This window comes from Giraffa tippelskirchi, chromosome 6 (genome assembly GCF_054371585.1).
Source record: "Giraffa tippelskirchi isolate mGirTip1 chromosome 6, T2T-mGirTip1v1.2.pri, whole genome shotgun sequence".
Taxonomy (NCBI): Eukaryota; Metazoa; Chordata; class Mammalia; order Artiodactyla; family Giraffidae; genus Giraffa; species Giraffa tippelskirchi.
This window is the reverse complement of record NC_137280.1, coordinates 166394925-166419887: the sequence shown is the minus strand read 5'-3', so window position 1 is coordinate 166419887 and position 24963 is coordinate 166394925. Positions and strand designations below refer to the sequence as shown.

The following is a 24963-nucleotide window of genomic DNA, read 5'->3' as shown; positions in this document are numbered from 1 at the left end:
TGTTTCTTGATTTAATCAAATTGCCTTTTTCTATCTTCCTGTAGTTCATAGTTTCCTTGGAATAGCTATTCTGAATTCTTTATTGAGTAAATGGCAGATTTCCACATCTTTGGTATCAGTTACTAGAAGATTACTGTGATCCTTTGGTGGTATTGTGTTTCCTTAAATTGTTGCATTACGGTCTTCACATCTGAAATAGCAGTCGCCTTATCTGGTCTTTACTAATTGTTCTCTCTAATGCATCTAAACTCGTATGTTTTGTTCCAAAAGTGTACTAGAACTTTTCTGCTAGAAATTTGGACTTCCACAAAGTCTCTATTATCCAAGCATGATTGTCTAAGATTGTTTTACAGAGCTCCCAGACCACAGCAAAAGGGACTACAGTAATTGTGTGGGCCACAACGGGGTCCACAGCAGAACTGAGGTCTGTATGCCGAGACCTAATGCATGAGAGGGCAAGGCTCCTCCCAGGTTCTTAGGCATATAGTGCTAGACCCCACATCTTCAACAAGGGCACTTTTGTCCATAGAGAGATGCCAAATTGTTGTTCCTGGGGTGGGGGAGCAGACGGGGATGAATGAGGGACATCTTATCAAGCCATTATGTGTGTGTTTGTCCGATTCTTTGTGATCCCACAGACTGTAACACTCCAGGCTCTTCTGTCCATGGAATCCTCCAGGCAAGAATACTGGAGTAGCCATTCCCTTCTCCAGGAGATCCTCCCAACCCAGGGATCAAACCCAGGTCTTCCACATTGCAGGCAATTCTTTACCATCTGAGCCACCAGGAACGTCCCTATCCAACCACAATGCTGTCACTTATTTTAAATCTAAACAGTCACATAAAACCAGTGATCACCATACTGTACAGCACAGTTCTAGAGGCTTTATTGCCGTTATATATTGCCTTACCGAAATTCTCTTAACAAAGTAAAATTCAAAGGAACTTAAAAATCATTGATTTTTTAGGTATTCAAATAGTAAATAACAACTAAGTAAAAGTAACAGTCCTGGTATAAAATGTCAGAGTGGTGAATCAAAAGCTTGTTTTTCTTCATAAAGCAGTTGCCAGATATCATGAAAGGATAAACAGGTTTTTAAGACAACTACCATGATGACATACGTACCAGGGTTCCATTTACGTCCTGACTCAGATTCTTCATCTCCCCCACAATGAAAGCAACCAGGTAAGTGCTCATCTTCACACTCTCAAAAAACTCATCCTGCACAAGTCCATCTTCCATCATGACTGATGACTTCTACAAGCAAACGGGAAAATGACAGTTCTGTAACTATGGGGACACGTGACAGTGACATACAAACTGGGCAACTGAAAATTCAAATAGGAAATAAGTAGCGAAGATGCTGGCCTATTTTCATTTCTTAGCACAGGTTTCTAAACGGTACGGATCTCAGCCTCAGGCTGCTCTACAATCCTTCATCTTGAGGACAAACTGAGCACAGAAAAATCCTGAAGAAGCTCTTAGTTTCAGATGGCTTTAAATAAATGTAAGTTAGAGACAGTGACAGTGCCTCTGTGTGCCCCCTTTAAAACACCACCAAAGACAAAAATCCTCCCTTATGATCTGAGAATACTCCATTCTACTGCTACAAAAATAATACATTCACACGAGGAGGAGCCACAGCTGGTTAATCCCTCCAAATGACCTGAAATGGCTTCTTAAAGGACTGTGCTGGTGACCACCAGAAGGCTACGGGATCAAAGGTGAGAAGTCTGCAGTAGACACGAGATGAGGGAATGTGTGCAACCCTGCAGGATTTTCCAACCATGAATTTAAAATATGTTTTTGGGTTCCTAGGCAAGTAAGCACTCAGTCTCTCTTAGAGAAAGATTAAGGTGAACAGTAAGGTGAGGAGTAGAGCTGCTGAAGTGACATCCTTGTTGAAGGACAGACCATGTCCTCTTCTGGACTCAAGGGCTGACTCTACAATCGTTAGATGTTGCTGCCCCTCCCTAACCCCCACCCCCAGCCACAGGGGTTCTGAGAAGCTCCCATCTGGCTGCATACAGCTCTCGGGAGTACCAAGTGTTAGCTGCTCAGTCAAGTCCGACTCTTTGCAACCCCATGGACTGTAGCCCACCAGGCTTCTCTGTCCATGGGATTTTCCAGGCAAGAATACTGGAGTGGGTTGCCATCCCCTTCTCCAGGGGATCTTCCAGACCCAGGGATTGAACCCAGGTCTGTAGCATTGCAGGCAGATTCTTTACCGTCTGAGCCACCAGGTAACAAAAGGACCTCTGAGTTCTGTTCAGTGTAAAAACAATTCTGCCTGGTTTCACTCCCACTACCTCCCAGGCAGAGCTCACAGCCAAGAAAGACATCCATGTTCTTGTTGTTAAACCTCCATGTCACAATATCAATTTTTCAATAAACAGTAAAACATCAAGATCAGTCATGATTCAACACTTATCAAATATCACAGTTTAGAATAGCAAATTCACCATGTCTCCAAAAATATCATTGTCTCTTTAGTAGTAGTTCATAGTATTAATATTTACAGAACTTTAGTACATAGCACACACTTCATATTTCCTGCCCATGCATTTCCACATCCAGTCTTTCTCTTGCCTTAAGTGCTTCTCAGGCTGACTTCACAACTGATTCCAATACATATTTTACTTTCATTAAACCGTTTTAAGAAAGAATAAGAGGGTATATGATTTTAATCATTCTCAATGGTGTGGCAAAGAAGAATCCAAGTATTCATAACAAAGAAAGAGACCCACTCAAAAAATTTTACCTTCAAGGACCAGAACAGTACCTTAGGCATATTTGATAAAGCAGTGTATTGCTCATCTCTTTTGATCCTGATGACAAATGTGGCTTTAAATGCTGGCTCATCAAAACAAGGAAAAGCAGATCTTGCTGCCAAGGGTTCAAACTGAGTTGCCGCAAAGTACCTAAAACGAATGCAAATCCATCCAACAGTTATTGAGCACCTACTATTCAAGGCACCTTGCCAAGTTCTAGGGATACAAGATAAATATCATACAAGTCCAGGCATTAAAGGATTTGCAATCAACTGGGAGAGGCAGAGGTTATACAATAGACAGAAAGTTTTCAGGCTGTAAATCATGTCCTAATGGTGAGAACAAAGTAGTGGAAACAAAGGGCAGGAATTCTGCCTAGTGGTAGAAACACTGTAAGAAAACTGTTGACAAAATATGAAGAGGGCCTTTAAAACTGAGGACTGTGTGAAAAGGTAGAGAGGGAAGAGGGTATAGTCTAGAAAGAGCAGAAAGCACGAGGTGGGACGGAGCAGTGCACGTTCAGGGACTGGGGTGGACATCCGATGTGGCTGGAGACGAAGCCACAGAGGTAGGCGACAGCTGGCCACCGAGGTCTTAAAAAGGTTTCTGAGCAAAGAATAGTGTGAAAGAAGTTCGTCCATTGCCCTTATTTGTTTGTACAGACTATGACTGCGTAACACTAAACCTCAAACTCACAATCTGCACTAGAACAAAGACTGAAAAAAACTAGGCATCTGACAGTATGCTGGTGTTCTTGACTGTCTTCAGAAGTGAATCAAAATTTTTCCTCCCTCTCCTACAACACAGCTATACCACTTGAGAATTTAACTGTAAGTCCTCAATTAAAGGTTGGTAGAAAAGCATAAATAGACGAGAAACGTAGATTTTTAATTCAGCAGAAGAATAAAGTAGATCTGCATTTGGGAAATCATCCAAACATGGCCCTAGAGCAATCAGGACAAACATGGTACTGGTGTGCATGAATCAGCTACCAGTCAATATAGTCAATATGGTGCTTAGACAACCACTGCTTTGGAGATGATGGCCTTACTTCCTTATGGCTTAGTTTCTACTGATACTTTTAAAAGGCAAGAGGAAAAGAGTGTAAGATTTAAAGGCAGAAGACCCAAACTCTGCAACTTACTAGCCATGTGACTTAAGCAAATGAGTGACCTACGTCCCATATCCTTATTTGTTAAACCAGGATTGACATAGGATCCCTTACCAAACATTTAGGGGTGTTGATTCTATTTTAAAATTCTATTTTGATACATAATAACAACCACATTTATGCCATAAAGTCCTACACAGATGTCTGTTACAAATACTAGACAGTCATAACTCTTCTTTCCTGCCCAAATAACTATTTCTTCTTAGAGCAAACTGCAAGAATGATAGCAATCAACATACATGAAACAATTGAAACATGTTTCTAACATTCTCTCTCTTCACTCAGCTCCCAAATTCTTACCCAGTTAACAGAACATTTTGGAAGAGGGCCGCAAGGGACCAGGGGATAAAGTTTGATGACATTCATACTATTCAAATGAGAGTCTACTTGGACCATCATTTTGGATAAAAACTGGATTATAATGTTCTAAGACCAAAAAGATCTTAAAAGAGATGTTAAAAGAGATCCAATAACAACTCTCTTACATAAAAGTCCCTTTGAGAAGGCTGCTGCTTGATGATAATTACAATCTAAGCTGAATACCACAAAGCTTGTTCTTTCATCAGTGACTGCATTTGCTTTCAGAAATACTAGCTGCAGTTTGAGCACCACCTCCAGCAGCACTGACGACAGTTATGAATTAGCTGAGGGTCAGGTAAAAGAGCGGCTTCACTTTTACTTTTCCCTTTCATGCACTGGAGAAGGAAATGGCAACCCACTCCAGTGTTCTTGCCTGGAGAATCCCAGGGACTGCGGAGCCTGGTGGGCTGCCGTCTATGGAGTCGCACGGAGTCGGACACGACTGAAGCGACTTAGCGGCAGCAGCAGCAGCAGGTAAAAGAATCCTAAGCACTTGGTGATAACAATGGGTAGAGAGGTGTGAAGGGGTGAAGAAGGAGGCAGGGTACCACAGTGGTTAAGAATATGTGGTCTTTGTAGTTAAAATGACTGGATTTGAATTCCCCTCTGCTACTTGCTAGTCAAAAGATGCTGAATGAGTTATTTCATGTCCCTCTGCTTCCTCATCTGAAAAGTGAATAAAATATCATTTCTACCCCTTCGTGAGTTTGACAGGATAAAAAAACTAAACACAGACCATGCTTGCACCAGTTTCTAGGACTTCAGTTCTCAAGTAAATGTGGGCTACCACTATCACTAGAATCCAGGAAAGTGAACACGAAGTTCACGAAGGCAGGTAAGGGCTGTGAGAAACAGAAAAAATTACCAAAAATACCAGGTCTTGAAAGAAATTGAACTAAGTCGTCTTGAAAATGAGCAACTGCTGAAGAATCATAAGCCAAAGACCAACATGGTCAGGTCTGTGCGTCTAGAGCTAGTCTGGCAGCCAGTGTGGAAGATGCGGGAAAGCAAAGGGGGAGAGTCGTGGTTGGATTAGAGGTCAGAGGTCTAGTTAAGAAGATGCTTCAAGAGTTCAAGAAAATGACACTGAGAGATGGAAGGACAAAGAAATACAACACATCCCCACCCTCAATTTCTTTGCTAGTTTGTTTAGTATCAGTTTGTTATCTAGAACCTTAAGTCTATCATCATCAACTTCTAGATTTAACTGCAAGGTCACTAACCATCTCCACCTCATAGATGAAACAGGTGAAGTTCCTCTACCACAAGCAGTGTCAGTACATTTGACATTTATACACACTTTGATTTTCCAATCAATAAGGAATATATCCCTTAGTTACTTTATTTGTTTTGAATGATAGTTTTCAGATCCCTTGAAAGGTATAAATAATCTTCTAAACTTCTATCTTCCATCAAAATATACAATTAGGTGGGGTATTCATTTTATTGAATCAGGTAAGTAAATAAATTTATATATGTTTTCTGTAAGAGCAGAGTTTGAGAAAATACTCTATTTCTTAATTGTAAGATTCTGTCTTCCACTTCTCTAGCATTTTCCACCACTCAATCCAGCCCATAGCAAGAGTCAACAAGTGACAATATCCCAAACCACCACTCTTCCCATTACATATAGGCAGGCCCAAGAGAACCCAATGGCAATAATCTGAACGGAAAAGATGACTAGCGGATTTATTCAAAGATTTGTCACATACTAAGAACATTGTTTCTATATATATCCTATAATTCCTAGAGGATGATGGAGATTATAGAAGGAGAAGTAAAGCCAAGAAGCCCCAAGCTACCATTGCAATTTAAATTTGCTTTTCATGTCAGATCTCACAGTGAGAGCCAGTAGGCCTTTTATTTTTAAAATGTTACATTAAGAGGAAAGGGAAAAATTACTTATCTGAATAGGAGTACAGATTTTGCTTATCTCTTTCTCTATTTAAGAAGGATCAAAACACTTTAGATTTAAAATATTCATCTATTCTTCTCAACATATCAACATACATTACCAAATGGCCAGCATCAGTAATTCACATACTGGTTTGCAAAAGAATATGAGAGAATGCTCCAAAGTATTAGGCAGATCTGACAAGGAATTTGGACATGTAAGAGAACTGACATTATTGCTACTGAAGAATAACCTGTATGTACCTGTACACTGCATCTTTCCAGAAATTCAAGCTATATCTATGAATACTAAGGTTAAACAACAGAATGTTGTTGTTGTTCAGTCTCCCAGGCGTGTCTGACTCTTTGTGATCCCACTGGGCTGCAGCACACCAAAGAACAAAATATGTGGTCTAAATGGGGAGTCTAGGAATTTTATGTTTTTAAGTCCCTTTTTTAAAATTAAAATCTCTCTAAAATGTCTTTTTTAAAATTTCCATCAGAAATCCAAAATAGAGTGGCACTAAAAAAAAAATAAATAAATAAACCAGCAAAAATTAAAGGTGCTAAAAATGATATATTTATATATATGTAAGTTTACAGCACTTCTTCATGCTTCCTTTCTCTATCTTGGTAAGCACCTCCTAAAAGTTCCACATAATAGCAAAATAAGTCTTAAGGGATAATCCATATTCTTCACTCTGCTTCCCATAGAAACCTTATAAGGAGACAGAAACTAGATTCATAAGATACGAAAAGCTCAAGATAATGTAAGTTCTTGTAACTGAGAATGTAACTGATATAATCTTTAGCCATTGCCTTCCATCAGCATGCCCCTACCTCCACCTTGACACATGACATATATGTCATGATACATGCTCAGGGCTTTGAGAGAAAGAGTCGTGGTAGTAATGATAGTTGCTTGGTTGTGTCTGACTCTTTGTGACCCCATGGACTGTAGCCCACCAGGCTCCTCTGTCCATAGGATTCTCCAGGCAAGAATCCTGGAGTGGGTTGCCATTCCCTTCTCCAGGGGATCTTCCCAATCCAGGGATCAAACCCGGGTCTCCTGCATTGCAGGTAGATTCTTTACCATCTGAGCTACAGCACAGTCTTTCAAATCACCATTCTATTATTTTGTACCTAATCTCTTAAAAAACAAACAAAAAAAATAATTGCGGTCAATGTCACTGATGTGGGCAAAGAGATCCATACTGCAGAAGTCATCAGAGAGCAAAGAAGCACAATCACTGAAGAGGGCTACATACTTTTTCTCACTATTTTCGTCTGTGTAGGAGATGCCATAAAACCCATAGTAAGAACTAGATATGTTTGCCGAATACTCGATCTTCAAGGTATAATTGTGCCCTTCAAGCAGGGTCTCGGGGGCAACAATGGCAATTTGTTCATGCAGTGGGTACTCCAGGACGTCAACTTCTTTTTCCTGGCTTGAAACTGCGGTCATAAAAGTCACTCTGGAAATGTTGTGGCCTGTGCTGTGAAGGATGATGTTCCATGTGGCCTGAAGGGCCTGAAGCGAAATCGTCACGGAACCCCTGAACGTCATCGAGGTTAGGTTTGGGTGGAGACTCAGTTCGTACCGCACTGGCATAATGGCAGTGGGCAGCCTGATTTGGGCCCACGGAAACAGCTTTCCGTTTGTTGCGATAGGCTGAATCAGTTCTATGGGTCGGTTTTTCTTATGGCAGCCTTCTTTGGTAAAGGTACACCTGGGCAGTAGGTAAATCACCATGATTATAGAAACAGCAACTACGATGATGAAAGCACAGACCACTATGGTCTTGGCAGAGGGCACTGAGCAAGTCCCCTCCGAGCTCTGCCGGTAGCCGGCTGCGCTGTTTCGGAGGCCCGAGCTCCTGTTCATGAAGGACATGCCCAGCAGCTTTGCGGATGACTCGTAGTCCTCTTCGTCCTCATCCAGCTCATGCTCGCCAAGACCCCGCACGAGCAGTCGTGAACCCCGGGGCTCGTACTCCACCTCATCAGGCTCCAGAGGATGTAAACAGGGCTCTTTGGCTAAATCCACCACATCTGGTTCTTCCTCAAACATGCTGTTTTCAATCATATTCCTGGGGAGCTGAAGCCGATCTAAAAAAGAAAAAAAAACAACATAAGGACCAGGCACAGAGTTAGGGGAGAAAGCTCATAATAAAATATCTACTAGCAAGACCACATTTTAACTTAAGGATTTTTTTTAATCACTAAGACTTATTTCTATTTCAGAGCTACTGAATTAGATGACGCTTATAATATTCCGGTATCATCCATTAAAAACTCAATTATAGGTAACAGCATATCACAGTAATGAAATAAGAAAGCTAAATACACAGGCTAGTATCAAAAAAAAAAATAAGGCAGCTGAGATTAAATACTGATTTCCTTAATACACTCCTGCCCAACAACCTGGGCCCTTGTCCCGAGGGAACAGGGAAGTCTGGCGTGCTGCAGTCCACGGGGTCGCAGAGAGTCAGACACGACTTAGTGACTGAGTGACAAGAAGTCTGAGCGGCACTGGTCCAAGCCTTCCCCACGGTCAGATCCCGGCAGCACTGGCCACGGCATCCCGGCACATGCTCCGGCCATCCCCGCCTGCTCACTAATCTGAGACAAGCCAGGCTGCTCTTCTCCTCCAAGCTCCATGTCTGTTTCCCTCTCTGGTCCCTTTGCCTGCAATGTCATCATTTCCCCCACCCCAGTCCACCTAGTGAACACCTGTTATTCCACAGCTCAACTTGCTACAGTGTAAATTAAGAAAAAGTTATTTTCTTGCTTTTCCCTTTCTCTTTATTACCTTTCAAAACTACATGTTCATTTCATCTTGCTTCTTTCAGTTTTGGGGGGGGGGGCATAGAGACACCCATGAGGTTGCCTTTACCTATCTCCTCTCCATCCCCGAATTTATAAAAGCTATGCTACTTTTAGTCAAGGCTATTGTTTTTCCAGTAGTCATGTATGGATGTGGAGAAGGCAATGGTGACCCACTCCAGTACTCTCGTCTGGAAAATCCCATGGACGGAGGAGCTTGGTAGGCTGCAGTCCATGGGGTTGCTAAGAGTCGGCCACAACTAAGTGACTTTCCCATTCACTTTTCCTTTCATGCACTGGAGAAGGAAATGGCAACCCACTCCAGTGTTCTTGCCTGGAGAATCCCAGGGATGGCAGAGAAAGAGAAATCCCAGGGACGGTGGGCTGCCGTCTGTGGGGTCGCATAGAGTTGGACATGACTGAAGTGACTTAGCAGCAGCAGCAGCATGTATGGATGTGAGAGTTGGACGGTGAAGAAAGCTGAGCGCTGAAGAATTGATGCTTTTGAACTGTGGTGTTGGAGAAGACTCTTGAGAGTTCCTTGGACTGCGAGGAGATTCAACCAGTCCATCCTAAAGGAGATCAGTCCTGAACATTCACTAGAAGGACTGATGTTGAAGCTGAAGCTTCAATACTTTGGCCACCTGATGCGAAGAGCTGACTCATTGGAAAAGACCCTGATGCTGGGAAAGATTGAGGGCAGGAGGAGAAGGGGATGACAGAGGATGAAATGGTTGGATGGCATCACCGACTCAATGGACATGAGTTTGGGTAAACTCCGGGAGTTGGTGATGGACAGGGAGGCCAAGCGTGCTGCAGTGCATGAGGTCACAAAGAGTCTGACACGACTGAGCGACTGAACTGACTGACTGATGTTACTCTTATAGTTTTCTTTAAATAAAACTTTTAATCACTTTCTAGGTGTATGGGTTCACCAATCTGCCATCCACCCACCTCATATGAATGATCTAGAAATGGAAAAAAGGTGACAGTTATAACATTCTGCTTTGGGAATTTAATCTCCTAAACATCCTTCAGTGCTCCAACTTCTTGTGACATAATTGTGTTTTGTTTTGATAGCTGATTGTGTTTGAGACTCACAGACTTCGTTAACAGAGCAAATGTTGCTATAATGGTACTCAAAAATTTTTTTGTAAAACTTTTAATAAAATCTCAGTGGTTAGAAATTTTCTGTGGTAGTTCTTTTTTTTTTTTAATTTAATTAATTATTTTAATTGGAGGATAGTTACCTTACAATATCGTGGTGGTTTTTGCCATACATCGACATGAATCAGCCTTGGGTGAACATGTGCCCTCCTATCCTGAACCCCCCTCCCACCTCCTGTGGCAGTTTTAAGTACCTGGTACAGTGGTGCAGATTAGTTGCTTCATTTGCTTTTTCATTAAAAGGTCATTCTGACTTTTTTACCTCCTATGGATGATTATGTTCTCTTAGGCATTTGCCCATGTGTTCCCTCAGACCTGATGTAGACAACTATGGAGTCTGAGCAGTACAGTTTAATTTAATAAATTCCTAAACTAACTGTAGGTATAATCTCAGCTTAATAATTTAGAGCATTCCCATACCTGAAGTCCATCCCCTGAGAACTTTGTCTTTGTGTCTTGGATTCATCAGCCATGCCCTGTTTAAAGCCAAGGGGTATCCTGCAGACTGACCATTTTAGCATCTCCTGTCTGCACTTCATTAACTTCCAATCTTTTGACTGGGGCTTAGTCAGATCCCTGCCAACATCCAGGTAACTTACTTTAATTATTTATCACCCAATCAGATTAATACTTATGTGGAATTTTAAACTTTCAGAAATAGAACACATCAACTCTTCTGCTATATTTTTACTGCATATTAGAAGCAAACTTTTGTATGTGTGTACAATCATATCAAGTTAAATATATCAAACCAAGGAAAAATACCTTTATTACAGGTAGCCCTTGCTTTGGGTTCTTAAGTGAGTACACTTTGATCTCAGCATTAAAATTTGAGTGTAACACATGACTACCTCTTGCTCTAAAGGGATTTTTTTATATTTAAAGAAGGGACCCTAAAGAAACAGGAAATTTTCTAAAACTTCTTAAATCCACATACACAAGCTATCTATAAGCCCAAAGCAAAGAGGGTCCCAGTTGAACTATTTCGCTTTCAAACAACATAGGCCCATGTGGTTATGATCTAAGAAAACTGAAGACATTTCTTTCCATCAGATACTGCGAACTGGTGCCCCTTGATGTTGTGTGTGGACCAGCACCAATCTGCAAACTGTTTGTTATCCATCTGTGATAGGCTACATGAAGAATATTGATATTTAAAAACTTTTTTTAGCAGATTGACAGTAATGTTATATTTATCAAATTAAGTAACTTAAAAATGGAGCTTATATTTTGTTTTTCAATTTTCCCATGATTCATTTTTTATATGATACAAAATTTCCACAACAGATTAAAAATTAAAAACCAAAAAAAACAAGGAAACTTGATTCTCCAGCTCAGGTAATATGAGAAGCAATGGGCTGGATTATCAGCATTACAGGCAACTCAGGTGGATACAAAGTTAACAATTATGACAGGAGCAGTGGAAGTGAAAAAGAGGGAAGGATGGATGACAAGCCATGTTAAACAGTGAGAATACACAGGAACTGATGCTCTGTTGGGCTGGATGATGGAGATAGAAGGATGATGGAGACGGGCCTGTAGGATGGAGACAGAAGGAAGTTTATATCAACTGCCTGTGCACATTCTGGCTTGGATAATGAAGAGAGGATGCTGGTTACTGAGATGAGAACACGGGTTTCATAGCCCCCTGCTGGTTTTGTGAAGGGGGGCGGGGAGGGAGCAGCGAGAATAGAGTTACAAGATGGCATTTGGTGTGGGACATGGCATACTTATCTGACAGAGAGCCAGGTGGAGATGTTTGAGTAACAGCACATGATAGCAGTAAAGGGGCTTCCCAGGTGGCTCAGTGGCAAAGCATCCACCTGCCAATGCAGGAGACGCAGGGGGGTTCGATCCCGGGTCCGGGAAGATCCCCTGGAGGAGGAAATGGCAACCCACTCCAGTATTCTTGCTGGAGAATCCCATGGACGGAGGAGCCTGGTGGCCTGCAGTCCAGAGGGTCGCAGAGTCAAGACACGACTGAGCACGCATGCATGCAAAGCGTTGAAAGCCTCACTTTAAGACAGAGCTTCAAATCCTGGCTCTTCCACTGACTGCTGGATCTCAAACAGGTTACCAAACACCCCTGAGTTTCAATTTCCTCACCTCTAAATGTGGAAAACAGTACTATTTTGTCAGTCTGTTACGAAGATTATGTTATGTGGGCCCGGACTCAAAAGAAGGATCTGAGTGGAAGACTCAGGTTTCAGAATTAGCTGTGTTTATTTAAGGGAGGATTAAAATCATGCAGACAGATGAGACTCGTGAAAGGGAATAAGAGTCAGAGAGCATCACCACTTAAGAGGGGCCGCAGAGGAGGAGAAGAATGTACCAGAGGCAGGAAAATCAGGACAGCAGAAAGCAAAGGGAAAGTTCGTGAAGAAGAAAGTGCTGGTGTTAAATGCCTTAGGAAGGTCACGTACAATGAAGCCAAAGAGAGATGGCTACATGTGGCAACCCAAGAACCAGTGACTTTTTACGAGGTGGCTTCAGGGGAGCCAGGCAAGTAGAAGCCTGACTTCAGTGGCCCAGAGAAAGAATGGAAAGTTAACGAAGCCAGGCAGTAAGTGCTGCAGGCAGTTCTTCTGAGGCACACAGCTGTGCACCAAGAAAAAAAACACAGGGTCAAACTAAAAGAAAATGTGGCATACAGAAGGGTTAACTCCATTTGCTTTTGTTCGTCTGCCTGTGTCTAACGTGGAAATAACCTAGGTGTGTATTTGCACGTTATGTGCATTTTACCATAATTAAAAATAAAAAACAAATGAAAACTTGTTTTAAAAAAAAGAAAGGGAGAGCAGACGGTTAATCCAGGGTTAAACATGTAGGGAGGATGTGGTGAGAAACAAAGGGGAAGATACACAGAGAGTAAGTGATTAACAGAGGTGTTCAATTCAGAAAAGAGGACAGAAAGCAAAGCTACGGACACGGGGAAAGATTCAAACAAAAGGAGCAAACTTCCCACAGACATTAATCCCTTTAAATTGCTATCACATTTTCTGAGAAAATGAAGTTACAAAGGATGTATTTGCAAATCAACAAGCCAAAACAACGTTAAAAGAATAAACCTAATCTTAGCCCCCAACTAAAATAAATAAATTTATTAAAAAAAAAAAAAAAGAATAAACCTAATCTAAATAAGTCTTGTTGGGCAGATACAAGAATTGGTATATTCAATTAGGTACTATAGCAACTTGCAATATTCAAACTAGGCCCTAACAATAAAGGATTCTTCTTCTTCTGAGGCCCTTATGACATATTTAAATAGAGGGAAAAGCTCCATGTGTGAGACAGCATTTATATCTTCTAGATCATTTCCAAATGGAAACCATTCAACTTCTGAAAAGATAGCTAATTATCAACTGAAGTAACTATTTCTCTAAAGAGCGTTCCTTTTCTATCAAAAAGAGGTTTCATTTTAAAGAAGTTTAAGGTGAAAAAGAAAATAAAAAGACCAGAATTTATAACAAAAAAGTGATTCTTCTATACAAGCCTAATCTGGCAAAACATTACCCAACCCCCCGAACACACTCAAAGAAAAGCTCTTCCTATTAACCACAAGGCCACTTTAAGTCACGAGTTTAGGTATATCATTATCTCACCATTGAAGGGCAGTCATTAGCACTGTATACAAGTTTGGAAGAAGTTTTAAGCAGTCCCTTTTTCTGGTAACATCTGTGTGCTTATCCCGCAAGGTATAAGCAGTGTCATGAAACAGTGAGTCCAGCATGCATTCTTACTTTTACCACTGATAACAGTGCATTTTCACAAACTGCATTTAATTTTTCAGTTGACAGGCCCAAGGTCACAGCCCAGGATGCAGGATCCAAGTAAGGTCATTCTCTCTTCCGTTCCCCTCACCCTCCTTGTCTCCCTTGAGAAGACAGAAGACACGTGAATGGATAATTAGGGGTGGGAGGTGGGAAGATCAGAGAGAAATGACTCAGTTCATGAGCACCGTAAGCTCACTTTACCTATTTGGTTCCAAGACCGACTAAGATTTATCTTGCCCTTTCATGCTACCCTAAATTTGACTTCAATGCATGCAAAAACGCCGTGGGAGACCTCCACTTCCAGTATGACAGAGTAATTGGTCCCAGACCTTTCCTCCTCTCATAAACAACTGGATGAAACGATGCAACTATTTTCAGGTACCAGCTAAGAGACGGGGCAAGAATGTGACCTCTGAGAGAAGGAAAGGGTCATCAGGCCACACCTGCTTGGTGCTCTGCCTTGGGGGCATTTTCCTGACTGTAGGGCAGTGAGCTGGAGTCCAAGCAGAGCAGGGCTGGGAGGCAGAGATAGGGTCCTGGGGAGGAGGGAGATACACAGAGGGGAGACCACAGAAGTTTGTGTAAGGGTTTCCTGAGAGTCTTTAACCAATGCCGGACATGTAACTACACAGGGCTTACAAAAGAGTGGCTGTATTAAGGTTAACAGAAATACGAGAGGTCAGGCAACTTAAGGGAAACACTGCCAGTCTAACCCAGTCCAAACAAAGAGAACTCATTAACACTCTGGGCATGAAACACTAGGAAAGCTTCGCTTTAGGAGTAAAAACATTACCCCAGGATAACGCCTACTCTAGACACACGCTAACAAAGTCTAAAACTAAGCCCTAATAGAATCCACAGCAGAAACAGAATTTGGAGGATGAGTCTTGCTAAGGTAAAGGGGCCTGAGGAAAAACCTTGAGATGTCCGCAGATCAGCCATGGCAAAATATAAAGCTAAGCCTATGCAAGAAGATCAGTCAATAACTAAACTGCCTACTAAAACAAAAATCAACACCCTACAAAGCCATTTTTTAAAAATACAGTATCTAAAGTGGGTAAAAACTTTAGATCAGCTTTATAAATATGTCTCAAAAAGTCAAGGAAATTGTGTTTAAAAACAACAACAGAAAAGAATATATGAACAAATGGGAATCTCAGAAAAATCAAAACTAGAAAAAAGAACCAAATGGGAGAAAAAAGAAATGGAAATTCTAGGACTGAAAGGTTCAATAACTAAAATGAAAAAGTCATTGAATAGACATTTTTTTCAACTTTTAATTTTGTATCAGTATATCCAATTAACAACGCTGTGATAGTTTAAGTTGAACAGTGGAGCAACTTGGCCATAGGCATACATGTATCCAGTCTCCCCCAAACTCCCCTCCCATCCAGGCTGCCACATGACATTGAGCGGAATTGCATGTGCTAGCTGGTTATCCATTTCAAATATAGGTCACTGAATAGACTTAATAGTGGATTTGAGATAGCAGAAGAACGAGTCTATGAACTTGACAGATGACTGCCAATTACAAATTTGAGGAATAAGGAGAAAAGAAAAAAGAGGTGCAGAGAAATGAACACAGCATCAGACATTTGTGGGATAGTATCAGTCTAACACATATGTAATAGACTATGTAATTACATAGTAATATGTAACAGGAGCCCCAAAAGAAGACCATGAGAATAAAAGCAGAAAAGATATCTGAAGAAATAACTGTTAAAATCGTATTGTTTGATGAAAACACTATTTTTATCATATCCAAAGAGCTCATCAAATTCCTAAGACAATAAATACAAAGAAAATCATATCTAGCTTAATCATGGATGAACTGCTGAAAATCGAAGATAAAGAGAAAATCATTAAAGGGACCCCAAAACAATATGTTATATACAGGAGAAAAATACTGCAAAGAACACTAACTTCTCATCACAACAATGGGGACCAGAAGATGACAGAACAACACTTTTAAAGGGCTAGAATAAAAAAAAAATTCCACTCAGAATTCTCTATCCAGTGAAAAATCCTTCAAAAACAAGATAAACTTGTTTTCAAATAAAATGAAAGCTGACAAAGTTCTTCTCAAGCAGATCTGTACTACAAGAAATTATAAAAAAATGTTCTTCAGGATGGAGGGAAACAATACCATATGGAAATTCAGGTCTTCAGGAAGGAAAGGAGGATACCAAAAATGATGAATAACTTACTCAAAAGTAGGTTTATATTTTTTATTTTTCTTAAAGTTTCCTTAAAAGACTGTTTTAAACAAGAATAACAGGCAAATAGTTTTGAACAGAAAGAAAAGATATGACAACAAGAGCATGAAAAATGGAGAGGGTGAATAAGGAGAGTTAAATTACATTTGTGAATTGAGAAGATGAAATGGATGTGTCAAGTGAGGGGTTGGAGGTGTGAAGTAGGAAATGAGAAAAGTCAGGTGTAAAATGTGAAGTGATGCAATTCTGACTATAAACAGACTTTAAAAAGTTAAGGTTGCATATTATTAGCCCTAGAATAATAAATGAAAAAAAAACTTAAAACATGCATAGCAAAGAAACCAATAGAGTAAATAAAATGAAATATTAAAAAATAGCCAATTAACCCAAAAGAAGGCATTAGAAGAGAAAGAAACAAAAGGGACAAATGAAAACAATGGCAAAATGGTAGACTTAAACTCAATTACATAAATAATTACATAAACTATTAATGGGTTAAACATCCAACAAAAGGGCAGAGACTGTCATATTCTATTTAAAAAAGCAAGATTCAACTATACACTGTCTATAAGAGATGAATTAAAAATTTAAAGACAAATAGGCTAACAAAATAGAATGAAATTTATAATGATAAAGGGAGATATTTATCAGAATAAGACACCATTCTTAAATATGTATGTACATAATAATAAAGCTTCAAAATTCATAAACGGAAAATGGCAAAACTCAAGAGAAAAACAAAAACATGCACAACTATAACTGGAGATTTTATCATTTGTCTTCATAATCGATAGACCAAGTAGACAACAAATAAGTAAAGCAACAGGATATGTGAAAGATGCTATCAACCAATTTGGCCTAATTGACATTTATAGAACATCATACCAAACAACTACAGAATACATGAGTCATTTACCAAGATGGATCACATGCTGGGCCATAAATCTCAATAAATTTCAGAAGACTGAAATAGTCTTTTTTAAAGACTATGTTCTCCGACCAAAAAACCAGTAATAGTAAATCCAGACAATCTCTAGATAGATATCTGGAAAACAGAAAATACACTTCTAAATAATCCATGAGTCCAAGATAAACCACAAGGAATTTAGAAAATACTTAAAGTAAAAACACAACATATCAAAAATTGAGAGAAATTTACTGCTATGTTAGAAAAAGGTTTAAAATCAATGATCTAAGTTTCTACCCTTAAGAAGTTGGGGGAAAAGAAGCAAATTAAACCTAAGTAGAAACCTAAGGAGAAATAATAAAGGGCAGAACTCAATGAAACAGAAAACAGAGTAACAACAGAAAATCAAACAAAACATGCTGGTGGAGGGCAAGAAAGCAGTGTTATTGGCTGTAATTCATATTCTCCCAGAAACTGGCCTAAAAAGCCATATGTATCAAGTCCTGCTGGATCTCCAAGAGCAGTTTTTACTACTCAAAAGTCTATTTAGGCTCATTACAGAGACAGATCAGAACTGGGTCCTGAGCTAGAGACAGAGGTGCTCCTTAACAAGCCGGCAAGTCTTATGCGTGTCCCTCTTTCAAGAAGACCTGGAAAACACAGAACTATTTAGCCAGTGATAATGCTAGTTATACCTAAATTCAGAAAATACTTATGTTCTACTCCTCCTCTTAGATAAAAACCTAGAGAATGGTTTTTTTGTGTATGTGGGAGTAGGGTGGTAAAAATAAGTATTTAAAATGGATTAAAGAGCTACTATTTAAAGAAAGGGGCTTCCCAGGTGGTACAGTGATAAAGAATCTGCCCGACAATGCAAGAGATGTGGGTTTGATCCCTGGGTCAGGACAATCCCCTGGAGTAGGAAATGGCAACCTACTCCAATATTCTTGCCTGGAGAATTCTATGGACAGAGGAGCCTGACAGGCTACAGTTCATAGGTTCGCAAAGAGTCAGACACGACTGAGCCCTGAGCACACACACACACACACACATTTAAAGGAAAACTCTGAAGATTGCTTCAAAAGTAAAAAAAAAAAAAATTCTTAAGCAAAAAACTATACTTGAGTCATCTGTTTCTGTATTTAGATTTTTGTATATTTTTTTCTTAAAAAGTGAACCCCCTTTTTAAGTCTCCACTTAAAATTTTAGCTGAGTACTTTCTCAATAGGAAAAATGCCACAGCGGGGTGGGGCAGGGAAAGAGGCCTCATTTTTAAGCATTGGATTTAAAGTGCTGACTTCATTTAGGGTAATGACAACCTTGACTCTCATTATGCAGAAACACAACCATCTAGCAGTAGTTCAGGTTACAGTTCTGTGAAAGGAATCTCCATAGCTAGCACCTTTGGTTCTAAATCTCAGTGACCCGATGGCCAAAACTATATATAAACTCAGTTGGTCCTTGGCGTTAAGCGATGCTTCCACAAATCCTGGAAGCACACACAGCCCCATGCACAGTGCCTCTCCGCCTCTGACCCACAGTGAGACCATTGCATGTTGCAAACATCTCAGTTTCCCTCAAGCACGCACGGCTGGTGTGGCCACTTCATCTTTGTACCCGTAGCCCACCTTCCTCGCTCTACTTGCCCATAAGCCTCTTTCCCCTCCTCTCTTTAATACACTGCTGCTGCTGCTGCTGCTAAGTCGCTGCAGTCGTGTCCGACTCTGTGCGACCCCATAGACGGCAGCCCATCAGGCTCCCCCGTCCCTGGGATTCTCCAGGCAAGAACTGGAGTGGGTTGCCATTTCCTTCTCCAATGCATGAAAGGGAAAAGTGAAAGTGAAGTCACTCAGTTGTGTCCGACTCTTAGTGACCCCATGGACTGCAGCCCACCAGGCCCCTCTGTCCATGGGATTTTCCAGGCAAGAGTACTGGAGTGGAGTGCCATTGCCTTCTCCATTTAATACACTAGTCCAGTGTAATCTTTTCAAATCCCCAGGTTTTCAGCTTTTTAAAATCAATTCAACTATTGCTGGAACAAATGTCCTACTCTGACCCGTTCCACTACCCTCCCTCAAATAGTTCTGTTCCATTCCGTCTCTCTGTCGTGTCTGACTCTCTGCGACCCCATGGACTGTATGCAGCACGCCAGGCCTCCCTGTCCATCACCAACTCCCGGAGTTTACCCAAACTCATCTCCACTGAGTCGGTGATGCCATCCAGCCATCTCATCCTCTGCCGTCCCCTTCTCCTCCCACTTTCAATCTTTCCCAGCATCAGGGTCTTTTCCAATGAGTCAGCTCTTCGTATCAGGTGGCCAAAGTATTGTACACCATAAAAATTAAGATGCCTAACTCTTCTCTTAGGGTGAAAAGGTTAAAAGGACTGCAATAATAACATGCTTAAATGAGCCCTGAAAAAGTGAAGCCAGTGAGTCTTCCACCGATATTACTTTCCCCCAGTATGGTAACTCCTTGGACAATCTAGGAAAAGCAACTTGATTTATAGCAAACTTGACATTATCTAGTCATCATTCTAAAGCAATCCTGCTAACCTGGAGGCTGACCCAGGACATGCTTGCTTGGTGCAACTGTCCATAGCGCTTTATTTATAATTATACTGTGCAGTGTTAATTACGCTGGCTGCCCTGCCAATGTTCTACAGAGACTACAGGGAGAGATCAAAACAATCATTCCCGAATTATGAGTCACTGTACCCTCTCCAACTACACGCTGCTGGAAGCCCTCAAATCTGGAAGATGGAAGCTGTGCACACTACTTTTGCACACTACATGTGCACACATGCTTATCTAGCTCTCATATTTAGGATGAGTTCCAACACCTGTTACATATACTTTCTAAAATACATTTTAATCCTGGCAACTTTTTGCCTATCAAAGGATTAGAGGTTGAGAAAGAGACGGTTTAGAAAGTTTTCCAGGCCTGGTTTATCCCATAGAGAACAGAATTTCTGTGTCAGTAAACAATAATTTAAAATTTTGCTTCACACTTAGATAATTGGTCCAGGGAGGGGCTCTTATCTCATTCATCTTTGTGTGCCTGCTGCCTACCAGGGCAAAAGCCTGCAATAAACTTGAAATCAAAGTAGCAATACCCAACACATTAAAATGAAGTATTAATTAAAGAAGATTACGTTCATTTTCACTCATAAAATCTTTGAGATCTGAAGCTTGGAATGCTACTGCTAAGTCGCTTCAGTCGTGTCCGACTCTGTGCGACCCCATAGACGGCAGCCCACCAGGCTCCGCCGTCCCTAGGATTCTCCAGGCAAGAATACTGGAGTGGGTTGCCATTTCCTTCTCCAGCGCATGAAAGGGAAAACTGAAAGTGAAGCCGCTCAGTCGTGTCCGACTCTTAGCGACCCCGCGGACTGTAGCCTACCAGGCTCCTCGGTCCATGGGATTTTCCAGGCAAGAGTACTGGAGTGGGGTGCCATTGCCTTCTCTGGAAGCTTGGAATAAAACAAGGCTAATATGCTAGCTATGAGGTTAAGAAAGTTCTCCTAACACCTGCTCTGAGGCTGGGTTTAGTACTATTTTAGTGATTATTAGGTCTGAGTCATTGCAATTCATTTTTACTGGACGCTGATTCTTCAGACTACATTTCGTCTTCTTTTCTCAAAGCTAGCATATAATTTAAATCAATTGTGGTTTAGGAGGCATAAAGTATAGTGAAGAGAAATTGGAGGTTCTAATTCTGGCTCCATCACTTGATGGGTGTTGGAACCTCAGTTTCCTCACTGTTAAAATGGGAATAATAACTGCTCTCTCTGCTTTATCATAGGGGTCAAATAAGGTAAGTGGGTCAACAACACTTTGAAAATTATTTAATGCTACATTAATAGTCTACTGCTAATACACTACCTTGGAGAAGGAAATGGCAACCTGGTATTTTTGTCTGGGAAATCCCATGGACAGAGGAGCCTGACAAGCTACAGTCCAGGGGATTGCAAAGAGTCAGACACAACTTAGCGACTGAACAACAATATATTACCTAACTAGGGTAGGAATTCCAAATTCATCAGCAAATAAATGTATCTTCTACCTTTCAGTCAAGCACGCTAGTATTTCTCTTTAAGATCCACCAATATAATTTCCTCTTTCACATCCTTTATTATAAAATATGATGCTTAAATGTCATTACAGTAGATATTAGTAAATAAACTCATAAAATAAGAAGAGTCTAGAAACCTCATGCTGACTTCTTGATGTCTTTTAGGCTCAGCAACAGCAATGTCCATGGCAGACTTCAGCCAGTGTGGAACAGAATAACTTTAGATGATTATATCTGATTCCCAGAGATTTTAATACACTGGTTTTACATTTTAAGTCATCTACCTCTTAAAACATTTGCCAAATAGCTGCCTTGATTGTAAAGACACTACAACTCTTCCAGAAATAGCCTTAGGGATTAAGTGTATCTAAAGGCCACGCTCATTTGGTATAATTGCGCTTACACAATAAAGCTCAGATGTCCAATGATCGTTACAATTCGTAAGAAGGCAATTTAAACTTATATAATGGCCAACATTTTCTGGCTGAAATAACCTAAAAGGCAGCAATATGACATAGCAATGATTTTACTTTATAAACTAAAACATTGAGTTGATAAATTTTCTACCATTTTCAAATTCTACACTGCATTATATTTACTGAGTCTAATCACAGCTGCTATGTTCTGTGCAGCTGAGTGGTCCAAAGAGCAAAAATCAACATTTCAGTGCTAGAGCGAAGGGAGCAAAGAAGAGGAACTACTTGCTAGTTTCGCTGCAGCTATGAAGCACATTATTCTAAATATCTATCAAGGAGAACATCTAAGAGGAAAAGGAGACATTCTGCCAGAGAATGCCAGTGACCCAGGAGAGAAGCAAACAGAGACACAGCACATAAAGAATCCCACCATGAAATGCTTCAGATAGAGAATTTAATGCAGAGGATCAACAAGAGGAACAAATAAACACCTGTAGTTTAACATAAGAATTGTAAAACAAGAATTAGGACTTCCCTGGTGGTCCAGAGGTTAAGAATTTGCCTTTTGATGTAGGGGACACAGGTTCGATCCCTGGTTGGGCAAGATCCCACATGCCACAGGGCAACTAAGCCCGCACACTACAACGGAAGGCGTGTGTTGCAATTAAGACACGACACAGCCAAATAAATAAATATTAAAAAAAAAACAAAACCAAGAATTAAAAACTCAGGGAGGAGTCATTTCCTTCAGGAAAGAAAGGGCATTTTCTACCTCAACAAACAACGTGGATGTTGTTTTAACCTATGCCCACTTAACAAAACTCCAAATTAAGCAACATTCTCCATCCTCTCTGCAAGATTTTCTAACACCATTGCTCATTGTTTCCAGTGAGACAAATGGGCTACTCTCTACAAGGTTCAAGCACGTATGCCTCCACCAAAGCAGCTGCATTCTTACCAAGAATTAGTGTCAGTTCCCAAATCAGTTTATGCTAGTTAACATTATAATTATGGTTATGGAATAATTAAGTATTAAATGAAAAAAAAATTTTAAAAGTATTTCTATGAAAACTGAGTTATGTATCAGGAAGACCCTACAAAGGTGACTCCCAAATAACACTGCTACCAAATCAAATATTAGCAGGAAAAACAAAAAAGATTGGGGGAGGGGGGCTGTCCTAGAAAAATGTTTACACCCAGGCTGCAAAGTGTTTATGTTCTCAAACCATTTGGAAAAACAAAAAAGAACCTGGAAATGACAGATGCACCATGGGTAGCACAGAGATATGGAAGAAGACAGAAGTAGAACTCTAATTAGTGGTCCCAGAGGCAAAATAAAAGCTTTAGCCAGTAAGACATTATTAGCAACTAAGTTTACACACTTTGACGTGAAGTGCTAAAGGAATGTGAAGTCGTCTTTACTATAGTTTCCATTTTTAACAAGGTTTTAAAAAGCATTCATTATGTTTGAGATTGTGTTAAAGGCAATTGGTATAAGTCTAAGTCTCACACCTAAGAATTCACCTTGGCAGTCAAGAGCAGACACATTTCCCCAAACACAAACCATAATGTATGCATTTACTTGTGAATGTCTAAAGAACAATTTTACTGTAACGCTTAAGAACCTAGCCCTGCAATGCTAATATTTACTAATGAACCAGGTAATTTTAAAAATCGTGTCTCATCAATACATGACAAAAGCCTAAAATACGTTCTTGGAACAAGTAACTCCACAAGAGGAATTTCTCCTAAGAGTAATTGCACAGACATATATGTATAGTGTTCACAGCAGTCTTGTTCACATAGTAAGAAAAAGAAAACAACTTACATACATAACATCAAGGGATAGGTATATTCACATCCAATAAAATATCATGCAGACATAAAAATTATTTAAATCTAGTTTATACATGAAAAGCTGTTCAAAATACAGTATTAAGAGGCAGGTTATAGAACTTGAAACAAATAGTCATCTGGCTGGATACACTGTAAATAAAAATATTAGTGGTTATTTCTGGAAGGTGGAATTAAAGGTATGTTGGATGTTTTTATATTTATATTTTCTATGTAAAAAAAAACAAAACAGGAAAAGCCTTTCAACATGTACAGATCATGTTTTAACCTGTCAAGATCTAACAGTGATAAGTTAATGAAAATTATCAACAGTTGAGGTGTCTTAGAAATGGCCCTAGATAGTGAAATCAAGAAATCTGGATAGCAGGATAAAATTTGCTATTAATCTCTCATGGGACCTCCTATTAGGAATTGGAGACTTTATCTCCAATCCATACTGGCCTTGTAACTTGTTTTAAGCAATGGAATGCAGCAGAAGCAACACTATAAAATTTCCAATCCTAGGTTCTAAGAGGTCTTACAGCGCTCACCATTTCTCTTCTGCTGACCAGGAGAGCCCCGTGAGAAGAAATCTGAGCTAGCCTACTTGTGGACGAGGAACCAAATGAAAAAAAAAAAAAAGCCCAGCAAACAGACAGCACTAACTGCCAGATATGGGAGCGAAGCCATCCTAAATCTTCCAGCTCCCTCCCAATCAAGCTACCAGATGACAGCTGCTACAGGTGACCTCGGGCAAGAACGGTGGAAGAAACATCCAGCTGAACCCAGAACAAACTGCAGACCTACAAAATCATAAGCCAATATACGGTTGCTGTTTTAAGCCATTAAGTTCTGTGATTTATTATGTAGCAATAGATGACTAAGTTACCCATCATCCACACAGTATACCATTAATGTTTGCGATGTACTCTTCTTACAGACTAATTTATCCTCCTAAAACAAAAGATTATACTGTACATACTAGTTCTGTGATTCTCTGACACTTTTGAAATGGGAACATATGCAGGGTCTCTTGGTTATTTTCGATTTCAACTCAGACACATAGGGAGAGAATGGAACACCTGGTATACTCAGGACATTTTCCATTCTTTATACAAAAATCCTGCGTGCAGCTGTGGGCTTTTCCTACAAAGACCAAGGACCTGGATGCAGTTGACTTGAGGGAGATTCTCACTCCTTCCATCAGTGGATGTGAGAACGCTCTGCCTGCTGTCCCAGAAAAAGACCAGGAGAGATACTGGAAAAAGTAAAACCAAGTTCATAACCACCACCCACCATTTTAACACCTCCACCAATAATGATGGTGATGAAAGTCAACATTCACTGAGGGGTTTAGCACATGCTAATAATGCGCTGGAAACAGCTGAGAAGTTAAGAATGTGTCTGGAACCAGACTGCTTTGTCACTTCCTGTATAACCTTGAGCAGGTTATTTCGTCTTTCCAAGCTCAGTTTGCTCATCTATCAAATGGAGATAATAACAGCGATCTAGCTCATTGAGTTGTGAGAATTAAATGAGACACATGTAAAATATTT

The 24963-nt window shown here is 40.2% G+C and overlaps 1 protein-coding gene across 4 annotated transcripts in view; it reads right to left on the bottom strand.

Moving 5' to 3' along the window:
* LNPEP (leucyl and cystinyl aminopeptidase) overlaps window positions 1-24963 on the bottom strand; it is a 97312-nt gene that overhangs the window by 44988 nt on the left and 27361 nt on the right. For all 4 annotated transcript variants that reach the window (XM_081498848.1, XM_081498850.1, XM_081498846.1 and 1 more), the window contains exons 2-4: window positions 7465-8305; window positions 2784-2922; window positions 1127-1258 (exon numbers count right to left, since the gene is read on the bottom strand). In XM_081498848.1, the coding sequence (XP_081354974.1) occupies window positions 1127-1258; window positions 2784-2922; window positions 7465-8282 (1089 nt within the window). In that variant the 5' untranslated portion in view covers window positions 8283-8305. The remainder of the gene's footprint in view (window positions 1-1126; window positions 1259-2783; window positions 2923-7464; window positions 8306-24963) is intronic.